The sequence below is a fragment of the Schistocerca americana genome, chromosome 6 (genome assembly GCF_021461395.2).
Source record: "Schistocerca americana isolate TAMUIC-IGC-003095 chromosome 6, iqSchAmer2.1, whole genome shotgun sequence".
Lineage (NCBI taxonomy): Eukaryota > Metazoa > Arthropoda > Insecta > Orthoptera > Acrididae > Schistocerca > Schistocerca americana.
In genome coordinates, this window is record NC_060124.1 from 295,325,488 (window position 1) to 295,339,122 (window position 13,635).

Genomic DNA, 13,635 nt, shown 5'->3' on the forward strand with positions numbered 1-13,635 from the left:
ATACCCTTCCTATGCCGCTATATCAGATATTTTTCACCTGAGTTGTAAACACCACATTTTCAAAATTAATGTTTTATCTCATGATGTCAAGAGTTTCTTTGATTTTTCCTATACATGTGTACTTTGCCATTTAAAAAATTATGATGACATATAATCATTTTTTTGTTTTGCCTTTACATAAAATATATTTACACCAAAGAAAATAAACAACAAATGCAATGTCCTGAAACAAATACAGAAGTGGAATACACCAAAAATGTTTTTAAAAGAAATAATAAAAATGTGTGTTAAATAAAAAACCTGATTTCATGTTTTCCAAAATCAGCTCTGTAAGCTCTTCCACAACTATACTACCAGCAGTTTTCTTTCACATTGAACACTGATGTTTCCAGATTCTAAAATTTAACACTGGAATATGATTTCATGTCTCAAATTTCATTGCAGTTATTGAATGTATGATGAAACAACAACTGTCAATTTAGGCAATTTACAAATGATGGTAACATTTGCAATTGTGATCAGCTTAAGTGATAATTACTACAATGCCATTTTCTTGTTAAAAGATTTAAAAAAAATAATGGATGCTGTGATAATTAGTTTTAACTTATGGTAACTTCTTGTAGGATATTATTCATATAATATGGAAGTAATACAATGAAAATTGGATTAAATATATGCATATCAAAAGCACATAAATTATTAATTTCAAATTGCGTGTGTGTGTGTGTGTGTGTGTGTGTGTGTGTGTGTGTGTGTGTGTGTGTGTGTGTGTGTACATATCATAAAAGTAACTCTAAGGGTAGGATATCTACTAATATTAAAATGCTTCCAAACACTGCATATAGCCTACTGTTGTTGTTGGGTCAAACATATTGCGAAGCTACACTTCAGTCTGAAGAATGGCAGCCTCTTCCTTTTTTAAAAAAAAAAAAAAAAAAAGTCTGCCTTAGATTTACTTCAGCTTTTCACCCTGCATTAACCAAATCTGACACTTGTTGATTTTGTGACAATGATTTCACAGCTGAAAGTAAATGTAAAGACTGAATGTGAAATTGTAAATATAAATTTATGATACTTCTTCGTACCTTATTCATTTTGCATACATCAGGCCTGTATTAGTGAACATTCATAGACAGAATCAAAGTAATATTACAAATTCAAATTTCGAGTTGCAGACAGAAATAATGAAAAATAACGCTAAAATTATTTCAGATTTTTGGCAAAGTCTTTCTTCAGAAGTAGGAGACACATACATTCACAAAAACAACAATAACAATTCACTCCCCTATGGCTACTGTCTCTGGGCACAAGGCCAGTGAGGACTCGGCACTCAGCGACAGCAGCCATGCGAGCGACAGTAGCCATGTGCAAGTGAGTTGTTGTTGTTGTTGTGTAACTGGTGTGAGTTTTCTACTTCTGGAGAAAGACTTTGCCCAAAAGCTGAAGTAGTTCTAGCATTCTTTTTCACTGTGCCTGTTTGTGGCTCAGTGCCTCCTCTCTTGGTGAGTAGCAATCTATCTTTCTATATTGTTCTTATAAATTCAGATTTATAATTTTTCATTCAATTTGAAAGTCAAGTTTGAATTATTGATATTTACTTTCTTTCTGCTTTTGCCTATTCACTGATGCAAAGCCTATTCACTGATGAAAAGCTGAAACAAGTTCAACATAATGTACCATAATTGCAAGTTTACATTCTCTTTTCATGTATAAAGACATTCTCAGAAAATTAACAGATATTTAATTCTGGGTGGAAGAACTACACAGCTCTATATTGGAGAAAAATACAGCAATCCTTTAGGCTGAAGTTTAGTTCTAAAATACGTTGGTGCCTAGAGGTGTCCTGATATTATAAAGAACATCATAATCTGAATAACATCTAGTTCACGACTTACTATATCAGTGGAAATAAGGACACAGTTAACCCGAAAATATGATAGCTGAAGCCCAAAGAAGCTGAAGCTTTAAACCATATGTTTCATCTATCTGAATCTAGATCCTTATAGAGAAGGGAAAGGAAGTCCTTAAGTATTCCAAATGGACTTAAAAATCTTCAGAAATCAGGGGCAAGACTAGAACAGAGGATGCAAGGCACATCAAATGTACAGTGTTATTTATAACTCTTATTTCTGGAGGCACAATTACCAATGCTATGCATGGATAATATGAAAGTTTTGCAATATTTTAATATTTAGCATAATAGCTAGTAAAAACATTGTCAAAATCATTTTCAAAATCCTTAAACAAAGAGCGAACTTACAATTCTCTCAGAAAGAAGGTATCTTCTAGCAGACTGAATACTATATATTAATAATAGGCCACAGGAAAAAAACAAACAAGAGTAAGAAGTTTGCTTTGTAATTAACAATTCAGTCTGCATTCTTCAAACTATGAATTTATTGTTCTCTCTTTGATATGTTCACAGATAATGCTATGAGGCATTAAGGCATTTAAATGTGAAACACTAGAGAAAAATACACATTGTAATCACATGAATGCTCATTTGAACTAAATCACCCTGCATCAGATATGATTACATTATTACTGAGGTTACACACATATTACAACTGTTATAACAATAGTATAAAAACAATTTTCAGTTCTAGTTTTGAGTTCCTTCCTGGTACTTGCTTAACTCTTGCGGAAGTTTCACATTTGTTAAGGCCTCTGTTAGATTCAATTAGTTATTGCTCAGTATAGAGCTACAAGTACATGCCATTCACAAGGTAATCTGCTTCATGAGCATACGGGGATTTGCCACCTCTACGGAGTCTCTTCCGAACAACACGTAATCGGCACCCAACAAGCACAACCATTATGCCTGTTACACACAATCCTGTAATAAGATAATAAGACAAATTAAAATCTCAGGAAACCATTGCCATAGAGTAATAGAAATTTTTTAATTAATCTGAAAGTACGAGGGTGGTTTGAAAAGTTCTCGGTATCACCACGAGAGGTCAGCGCTAGTGCAATGAAACGAGTTGTTCATGTGATATTCATTGGAATGTTGTCTGTAGACACATGGCACATCAATGCTCTTGTAAGAGAGTTGTCACAGTGACATGGCTCTGTTGTTGTTCCCACGTAGTGATTTGCAAAGATGGAAAAAATTGAGATTCAAGCTGTGATTAAGTACTTCATAAAGAAAGTTATGAAAGCAAAGGACATTCATGACGATTTCCAGAAAACACAGGGGGACTTATCTTCTTCATATTCAACCATTGCCAGTTAGACAAATGAATTTAAATTTGGGCGGGAGAACTTGGATGATGATCCGCGCAATGGTCGCCTAAGATGTATCACTACTCGAGAAATCATTGAAAAAATGCACAAAATAGTCATGGATGATCACCAATTGAAAGTGTGTCAAATTGCTCATGCTTGCCAGATGTCATCTGAAAGGGTACATCACATTTTAACTGAAGAATTATAAATGAAAAAATTATGTGCAAGATGGGTGCCACGACTCTTGACGCGCACCCTCACACATGTGCCATCGCCATCGCAAAATTACATGAACTAAGCTATGAATTGTTGCCACTCATGCCCTGTCCACCTGATATGGCTCCATCAGACTTCCATCTCTTCCCATAACTGAAAATTTTTCTCAGCTGATGAAGATTCACTTCAAACAAAGAATTGACAGTCAGAGTTGACAACTATTTTGCAAGCCTGGAGGAAACTCATTTTTGACATTGGATCAAGGCACTGGAACATCGTTGGACCAAGTGCATTAATCTACAATGAGGCTACATTGAAAAATAAAAACATTTCAGTGATGTAAGTACTTTCTTTCTATTCCGTTTTGAGAACTTTTCAAACCACCCTCAAAAGTTAACTGGTTGGAAAGTAGAAGTCATGGTGAACATAGTTATGAAGTTCTTTTACTTCTTGTGGATTACATGCTGGTTTCATTACATGTGAAACGTTAAAATTATGCATCAGGTCAAGGCTCAAAACTTGATAGCAGCTTTTATCAGTGAAGATCACCCTTTCTGGGGGGTTTCTCACAAAAATATTTTACCTATAAAAGCATTAAAAGACCAAAAGAAAGTTTGTGGTTTGTTCCTAGCTCTATTCAGAGCTTTTGAATGTGTATCTCATGATATACAGAGTGATTATAACTAAATTTAAACTTTCAAACCGCTGTACAAAAAACACTACTGGTCAGAATGACATCAAATTGCAACGGAATATTATCGGAGAAGGGGGAAAATGTAGGACAGAAGGAAAATGAATATCTACCAAATGCAGCAACAGATGGTGCTGTAAGCATCATAATTTACTAGTAGTCAACTACAAATGAAAATGAATCATAAAACAATGCCTAAGGTGTACGTTTGATGTTAAACAAACTGTACTACTCAGTGTGGATGGGTGTACAGGTGTGAACTGATAGTTACATAAGCCCATCCACCATAGCAAGGTCGTATCACACCATATTGGAAAAATTGGTTTTTAATTGTCCTGAGGCCAGAAACTGCATAAAAAGTATCACTCACATCAGGTTTTATCTGTCCTAAGGCCAAAAACTGCATAAAAAGCATCAATCATAATAAAATCAGATTATTAATTTCTATGTGACTGGTGCAAAACAATATGCTGTGCACAGTTTTCTGCAACAAGTTGAAATCGAGAAACAGCATGTTCCACAGCTGACTGAAATGTTTCCGTGGTCACGTTCAGAATGTGTTGCACATTTCTATCTGTCAATGCAGCTATGTTTGCAATTGGAACACTGGACACAAAATCTTTGAGATAGCCCCACAGCCAGAAGCCTTACCGATTAAGATCGGGACAGTCAGGCAGTAGGGGAATGGTGGCTTATAATTCTAGCATTTCCAAAATGGCACTTCAGCAGCTGCTTAACTGGATTTGCAATGTGCAGAGGTGTGCCATCTTTCATAAAAATGATCCCATTCACCCATCAACGCTATGGGAGAGCTGGAATGACTTGATTGCACAAAAGACACTCATAGCACTTACCAGCAACAGCACAGGTAACAAGACCAGAAGCAGCTGTCTCTTCAAAAAAATATGGCCCGATGGTAAACAATGTTATAAACTTGCAACACACAGTGACCTTGTCAGGATGAAGTGGTACCAGTTGATTTGCATGCGAGTTTTCCATTGCCAATATTCAACAGTTCTTTGTATTGACATTGTTTTGAATCACATTCACACTTTTACTTATAAAATACTTTATTAAAATACACATATGTTCACTTTACAAAAGACACACAAAGACTATCTATTGCGCCTCATCACTCACGCATATATACACAAACATAGCTGTCACCACAATCGATACTTCTCGAACATACTCGATATAACTTATTCTAGAAGGATGTTCTGGAACTTTCTCATATCCGAAATAAATGTATTACATAATTCCAACACACCTCCTTACATTTATATTGCGATGTTTAACATATTCCTAGTTTTAATGAATTTTTCTTTACATAACGACTTTGTGAATATATCTGCAACATTTTCATTTGAATCTACTTTAACAATATCAATGAGTCCCTGTAAATAATACTCATTCACAAAATGGTAATGCACTTATATGTATTTTGAATTCTTTGTAAAATTACCAAACTTCGCTATATTTAATGCTCCTGAATTATCTTCATATATGACAATAGGTTTTTCAAATTTAACATTAAAAATGTCTAAAATATCATGTACAAGTTTCACCTCGCTTACAGCTTCAGACAATGCTACATATTCTGTGAAAGTTGAAGCCTTTGTAACACTCGCTTGTTTTCTTGACTTCCAAAATACAACATTACCAAATAATCTAATTACATAACCAGAAGTTGACTTTCTATCCACACTATCACCTGCCCAATCTGAATCCACAAAACAATCTAATATCTCAGCACTTTCATTCCTACAATAGTTTAATTTCACATCTTTAGTTAAATATAAATATTTCAAAATTCTCAAAGCATATTTAAAATGAGTACTACTGTAACAACTTTGGAATCTGCTCAAGTAATTCACACTATAGCTAATATCTGGTCTAGTACCCGAACTTACATACGAGAGTGCACCTATCAAGTTTCTATATCTAACCTCATTACAATCTTCATACGCTGGTTCTAACTTTAAATTTACTTCCATTGGAGTTTTGTACAAGATTGAATCTTCAATTTTATATTTCGCAGCTAACAAATCAATATATTTTTCTTGACTCAAACTCATAACTCTTGTTTCACAATCATAATTAATATCGATGCCAAGATACCTTTTTACCTCACCTAAATCTTTCATATTAAATTGTTTTGACAATAAGTTCTTAATCTTAACAATTTTTTCTTTTCTCACACAACAAATGAGCAAATCGTCGACAAAAATAATCAAATAAATCAAGACATCTCCATCTCGCAATACATAAAGACAATAATCATATTTACTCCTTTTAAAATCTAAACTTCTTAAAAACTCATCAAGACAATTGTACCAAGCTCGTGAGCTTTCTCGCAAACCATACAATGCTTTATACAATTTACAGACTCTATCCGTACCATCATCATATCCTCTTGGCTGCTTTACATAAACTTCAGATAAAACTTTACAATTTAGAAACACAGTCTCTATGTCCATTTGTTCTATAACCAAACCTTCTTGACAACAGTATGACAACAAAATCTTTAATGTTTGCATATTGGTTACTGGAGAATAAATATCCTCAACGACTTCTTTTTGTTGAAACCCCCTGACAACTAATCTTGCTTTGTAAACACTTTCTGATTTCTTTGCAAAAACCCACTTTACATCAATGGCTTCTTTATCAACTGGTTTATCTACTAATTCCCATGTTTTGTTTTTGTTCAAACAATCAATTTCCTTATTCATCGCTTTTTCCCAATAATTTGATTCGGCGCTGTTAATCGCCTCCTCAAAGCTTTCCGGACTATTTGCACTGCAAAAGTTTACATAAATAAAATTGCTGTAAACATAATAATTTAATATTTTTGGTTTTCTTTCTCTAGATGATCTCCTCAACTCAAGTACTTTCTCTGGTTCATGATTATCAGAAAGCTTTTCATTTTTCTCAATTTCCTTCTGTTTTTCTATTAGTTCAGTTTCATTTTCTATACTTTCGTGTTCAGAATCACTAGAATATTCACTTACTGAATCATAATCTTTAAACCCAATACATTTAACACCACTTTCAACAATGTCCACATGTCGAGCAACAACTATCTTATCATTTATTAGCACTCTGTAGCCTACTTCACAATAACCCATTAAAACCCCCAAATCGGCTTTCCTATCCCATTTCGACTTCCTCAGTTGCTCAGGTACTCTTACAAAAACTCTATTTCCATACAACTTCAAATGATTAATATTAGGTCTTTTCCCCAGTAATATCTCATAAGGAGTTTTCTTTTCAATGGTGTTAGCTAAAGTTCTGTTTTTGAGGTACGCTGCTGCACAAACCACTTCAGGCCGAAATCTCGTGTCTACTCGTGCTTCGGCTAGCAGACACCGAGACATGTCCATGATGGATCTGTTATACCTTTCAGCAGTACCATTAAGCTCATGCACATAAGGTGGACAAGCATTCAATACAATTCCTTTTTGTCTCATAAATTCATAGACATTTTCATTTAAATATTCCTTCCCATTGTCACATCTTATCTTTTTAACAGTTTTCCCTGTGAGATTCTCAACTTCATTAATATACTCTACAAAACAATTGTATACTTGATCTTTAGATTTTATGGTGTAAACACGAGCTGCCTTACTGTAATCATCAATGAAAGAAAGAAAATATCTTTCCCCATGCATTCCAGTAGTTGAGTGAGGCCCATTTAGATCTGTGTGAACAATTTCTAAGATTTCTTTTGCTTTGGTTCTATTATTTTTAAAAAGAACATTATGCATTTTGTTTTCGACACAGATTTTACATTTCATAAATTCTGATTCTAGTTCTGAAGGAACCCCATCTAACAATTGATGTTTACATAAAGTATTTAGATAATTGAAATTAACATGTCCCAAAATGCGTTGCCATTTTTCCTTTGTTGTCATATTATTGTCTTTACTCATAACATTAACATTAACTTCTCCTTTATTAATAGTACTACTCATTTTATACAACCGACTCTCTTTCCATGCAATCGCAATCAATCCATTAGCTTTATCAAAAATTTTAGCATTATTCCCTACCGATACAATATTGTGATTATCTGTAATTTTGGCATAACTGATCAAGTTTTTGTCTATGTCTTTTTACAAAGAAAACATCTCGCATATTAATTGGAACCATTTGATCATAGACAGGAAAATTACTAATTACATTACCAACTTTAGTAGCTTGCAAAATTTTTCCATCAGCAATTTTTACATTTATAGGTTGTTTTAAAGATATACTCTTAGAAAAATATTCCTCATTATTAATAACATGATCAGTACAGCCACTGTCTAATAACCAATTGATTTGAATTTGATTGTTGTTACTTGACTCTACTGTTCTATTTTGACCTATCATAGAATTAACCTCTGTTATAAAACTACTCATACCATGATCACTCTGATGGTAACCTTGCTTGCTGTGATGCCAACCACTGCTAAAGCCATGCTGCTCTCCTCGACCACGTTGCCTGCTGCCATAGCCTCCACGCTGCATGTTGCCGTAATTTCCACGCTGTACATTGCTATAGCCTCCACGCTGCATATTTCCATTACCTCTGTCGCTACTTTGAAAATGTACTCCACGATGCCATGTGCCTCTGTTACTTGTTCTTCCCTGGTTACAATCACGTTTGAAGTGACCTGCTTTGCCGCATCGATAACATACTTGCTCCTGATTTCTTGAATTCAATTTTCTTTCTGTGTGAAATGCATTTGATTTTACCTCTTCATTTCCAGTTTTTGCATTCAATAATTGAATCTTACTTTTAACGTATTCAACTGTCTGGTCCTCTTCCTTCAAGACATCCACTAAGTCCCCAATATAGCTCATTGACTCTGGTAACGTTTGCAGCACATAATTTAACTTCTCCTTTTCCGTTACTTTAGCGCCTGCAGATTTCAGCTCATTTATAGTTTTTTCAAATGCACTGAAAAATGTCCCGTATCACTGTAATCACTTAACCTCAATTTGTCCAACTTGTTTCTGCATAATATTTGAAGGGCTGTAGACTCTTTCGAATATAATTCATCAAATTTCTTCATGATCTTGAAAGCACTTTCTCTGTCACTCACAAATTCTAGTTGCTTATTTGTGATTGCACCATAAATATAGTTGATAGCCTTGAAGTCCTCTTCATCCCACGTTTCGTTGTCTGAGCTCACTTTTGCCCTCGTAGTCGCTGTATGGCATTTCTTCATTTTGAGGTACATGATTATCCGCTGCTTCCAGTTCCCATAGTCCTCGATATCAAATACAGGAATAGTTATATCAGCCATGTCGAACTTTCTGAATAACACGCGACGGCCACAATATAATATTTAACTTCTACTTTTCTTTTCAATAACCACGCTCTGCTACCATGTTTTGAATCATGTTCACACTTTTACTTATAAAATACTTTATTAAAATATACATATGTTCACTTTACAAAAGACACACAAAGACTATCTATTGCGCCTCATCACTCACGCATATATACACAAACATAGCTGTCACCACAATCAATACTTCTCGAACATACTCGATATAACTTATTCTAGAACGATGTTCTGGAACTTTCTCATATCCGATATAAATGTATTACATAATTCCAACAGACATGTCCTGTCAGATGGAAGTGGGCTTCATCTGTCCACAAAACCTTTCATGGCCAATCATTGTCCACTTCCATATGAGCAAGAAATTCTAAAGTAAAGGTCTCTCTTGTTGGCAGGTCGACAGGAAGCAACTTGTGCACATGGGTAATTTTGAATGAATAGCAAAGAAGGATGTTTCATAGGCTTTTATGCACTCCACTCATTGGTATGTCCAATGTTCGGGCAATTCTCCATTCACTACACATTTGCACACCACCACTCGCATCCTCTTTCATTGCTGTGGCCACTGCTTCCACTGATATCAAATCAATTGGGCCTCTCAGAGGAAATGAAACAAAAAATGTCATCATGTATGCTGATGATTTATCACTTATAGCTAGCAGCAGGACTGCAAGTGAACTGCAAGAAAGACTTGTTCTGAAAACAGAAAATTTAGTCCAGTGTTTCAGCAGTAAAAATTTGTTCACAAATGAATATTACACACTGTAACAAGGTGGGACTACATTACATGCTCTTTTACCCTCCAGACACAAATAAAATTTTTTGCTTTATTTGATCTTGTTTCATTAAAAACACATACACAATAGTTACACAAAATAGCTAATTTATTATTTAAGCTGCCTTACATTAAAATAATTTTCAGAGAAGACAGCAGTGCATTCGGTTATCATGGAAACATTTCATTTAAAGAAACATTAATGATGTACAATACATGAAAACCAGGTGAAGGTGAAATTTTCAGGCTATACATTGTTTTTTTTCTGAATTGGCACAGCTCATTTTAAAGCCCTTTTTCTCTCCTTTCCAAAAAAAATTATTTTTTCTGAGAACTTCGTATTTCAAAAGTTATTTGTATTCAGAAATTTCATGTTCTGGAAAATTCCAATCTTAAACAGTGATTATTTCCAAAATTCAGTACCACCATTTTGTAGCCCATATTTTCTGATTATAAAATTGCCTACTTTTACTAGGATATCTTGTTAGTTTGTTAACTACTCAAATTGGAAACTTTAAGTTTCTGAAAATGGTTTTGTGGGCTTAAGGAATCCTCTTGCATATGCAAATCATCCTTATAAAATAATACCTATAATTTTGTGATTTAGTAGTTACAATGCTCTTAGTTAAACAGACTTTATGACATTATCTACTGTAACTTTGTCTCTCCTAATTTTTCTGATTTTTATGTTAATATTCAAAATGTAATAGCACTGCATTTCAAGATTTTGTGGTGCCAGATATTACATATATCCAGAAATAGGCATGGCAGACTAAGTCTGAGGTAGTTAGCATTTGGTAACAACAGTGTACCATCCTTATGTGAGTTTGGGCCTAGTAGTGAGGTCAAATGATTGAAATCTTGAGTCAGTTTGTAGTGAGCATCCAAACTGTAAGGCTACAATGGAGAGTTAATCAGCATCCTATAGTCAGTTTTTAACTATCTACATGGCTCAGTCTGTATTTGAAATTTCCCTGGAAGACTAAAACTGTCCTACTGAACAAGCTATACAAGCACAACTCACAACCCACCCTCACAGCTTTACTTCTGTGAGTACCTTGTACCCAACCTTCCAAACTTCACAGAAGTTCTCCTGCATACCTTGCAGAACTACCACTCCTGGAAGAAAGGAATCTGCCAGGTAAGTTTCGGACCAGCACGCACTTCATTGCAGAGTGAAAATTCACCCTGTATTTCAGCATCAAAATCCACATTTCATGCTGAAATAGTTTAAATTCAGGTATTAGTCTCCTCCCCCCCCCCCCCCCCACCACGACCCTCCAGGAACTTTGAGAAACTGTGTTTATTAATGTAAATTGTATACCTGATTTGAAAGTTTGGACTACTAGACTACGACTCATGCCAATGCTGTTGAACAGACAGAGAACACAGATTACAAATAAACATTAAAATATTGAAAACTGATTACTGATGAATATTTGTCAGATCTTTCAGCAGACTAAAGACTATTACCATCAAGAGTCTATGACACAGCTGAAGGGTAATTGCCATGTTCAAGCTTACGACATTGAGGTCCATGCCAGCAGAAACATTCACAACGAAAATATCAGCTTCAAAGTTAGGAACACAGACCCTTATTAGACAAGCAGTCACAAGTTCTTGGATATGGTAGTAGACAAGTACTTGTATTGGAAAAATCACCTAGGTAATATATGCCAATAAAATTAGCTCAGACATATCCCTAATGAGGAAGATCTGTGGCACAGTAAAATGGAGACACTTTACTAAGGTGTTCTATGGTCTCATATATCAATATCTGCCATACTTGCACTGATTTGGGGTAGTGCTGCTAACTTTTACATATAACAACTAGTTAACTTCCAAAAGACAATGGACAGAGCAGCAGATAGAATGGAAGGGCATAGGGAAGAGGGGAGGGGGTAGCACCACACAGGTCCCTAAGTGGTCAGTTCATCAGTGCATCTGATGATGGCAATGGGCCCATTGGACAGACATCCAGCTGTTCACATATGAACTATTTTGACATAAAGTACACCAGGAAATGCTGAAGAATCACACTGCACTACATCCTTGAATAAAGATCGATTTACATATAATGCTAAAAACAGGAATTATTACCACACGAGAAGCAAATGACTTAAACTAATGAATAATGACCCTGTTGAAGCAGGGTGCAATTTTTACAACAAACTCTCAGTTATGAAGAGTATTACAGTATTGTTCTCAAATCAAATAAAAATAAAAAAGGTTACATGGCCATGACATGTCCCTACAGCATATCAGAATACTTACACAAACATCACAGCAACCAAACACAAACTGTGTGTCCTTATGGGTTAATGTAACTAAAGCAAAGACAGCCCACCTGGCTAGCCACGTGGTCTAATGTGCTGCTTCCTGAGTGGAAGGGAAAATACTTTTTGTTCTGTTGATGGGTACTTGAAAGTAAAATTACTTTCACTATATGACCTCATCCTCTTCCTCACACAATTTTTTATCTCAAGAAAAATATGTTCTCAAAACATTATATGCATGCTGGTCAATTATGCATTGAGTTTCTTTTTAACTTTGTATTTTGTTCTACACATGAATATTTTAGTTGTCCTATGCCTAGTGCAGGTATACACTACAAGATGCACTGGCCAAATAAACATATAATATGCATGTATTTACATATAGATAATCTACGTATGTGTGTATGGTCACTGTTGTTTTTATCACAATATGACTGCGGAATGTTTATGTTATTTTCATTTATTAATTGTTTAAGTAAACTTTTAACTGTCACAAGCACCCTACCAGTGTTTAAAAAAATTTACTGTGTCCTTCACATGTGTTTTGTGTAAACACAGAAGAAGATTTCTGAACTTCGGCAAATCAAACATATAAACTCGTCAATGTGGGTGGTATATGGTTCTATATTCAACATTTCAATGATTGTTGATATAAGAGAAACATGGGACCCTCAATGACCTTGGAGATTTATTGCCAATATTTGTACATAACATCATGTTGAACTAGTTGACTTATAGAAGCATTTTGTTTGTAGAACAAAACAAACAGAACTATGAAAGTATTACCTTCTTGAGGCACTACCTCCTCTCTACACTGTGTAAGACATTTACTTTTTGTCATAAAAATGTTATGATAGTTGTCTAGTGTGTGGAGCCTGTTACTCACTGTGCATATGAAAGGTGACTAGTAGTCCCTTTCATATAGACTGATGAATTGTGTCATATTTATATCATGTAAATTGCACCATGTAGTGTCTTCCATGCAACATTATACCTTGGTGGGGCTGCACTAAAAGCTGGTGGAAGGAAGACGGGACATATTACGTGCTCTATTTCAAGTAAGTTCATTCATTCTGTATTCCAATTGCACCTGCAGTGGGTGATGAGTAGCTA

At 35.0% G+C, this 13,635-nt stretch overlaps 1 protein-coding gene across 2 annotated transcripts in view; it reads right to left on the reverse strand.

Annotated features, from left to right (window-relative positions):
* Positions 1–929: 929 nt before the first annotated feature.
* LOC124619853 (YLP motif-containing protein 1) overlaps positions 930–13,635 on the reverse strand; it is a 669,202-nt gene continuing 656,496 nt past the window's right edge. For both annotated transcript variants that reach the window (XM_047146465.1, XM_047146463.1), the window contains exon 12: positions 930–2,836. In XM_047146465.1, the coding sequence (XP_047002421.1) occupies positions 2,703–2,836 (134 nt within the window). In that variant the 3' untranslated portion in view covers positions 930–2,702. The remainder of the gene's footprint in view (positions 2,837–13,635) is intronic.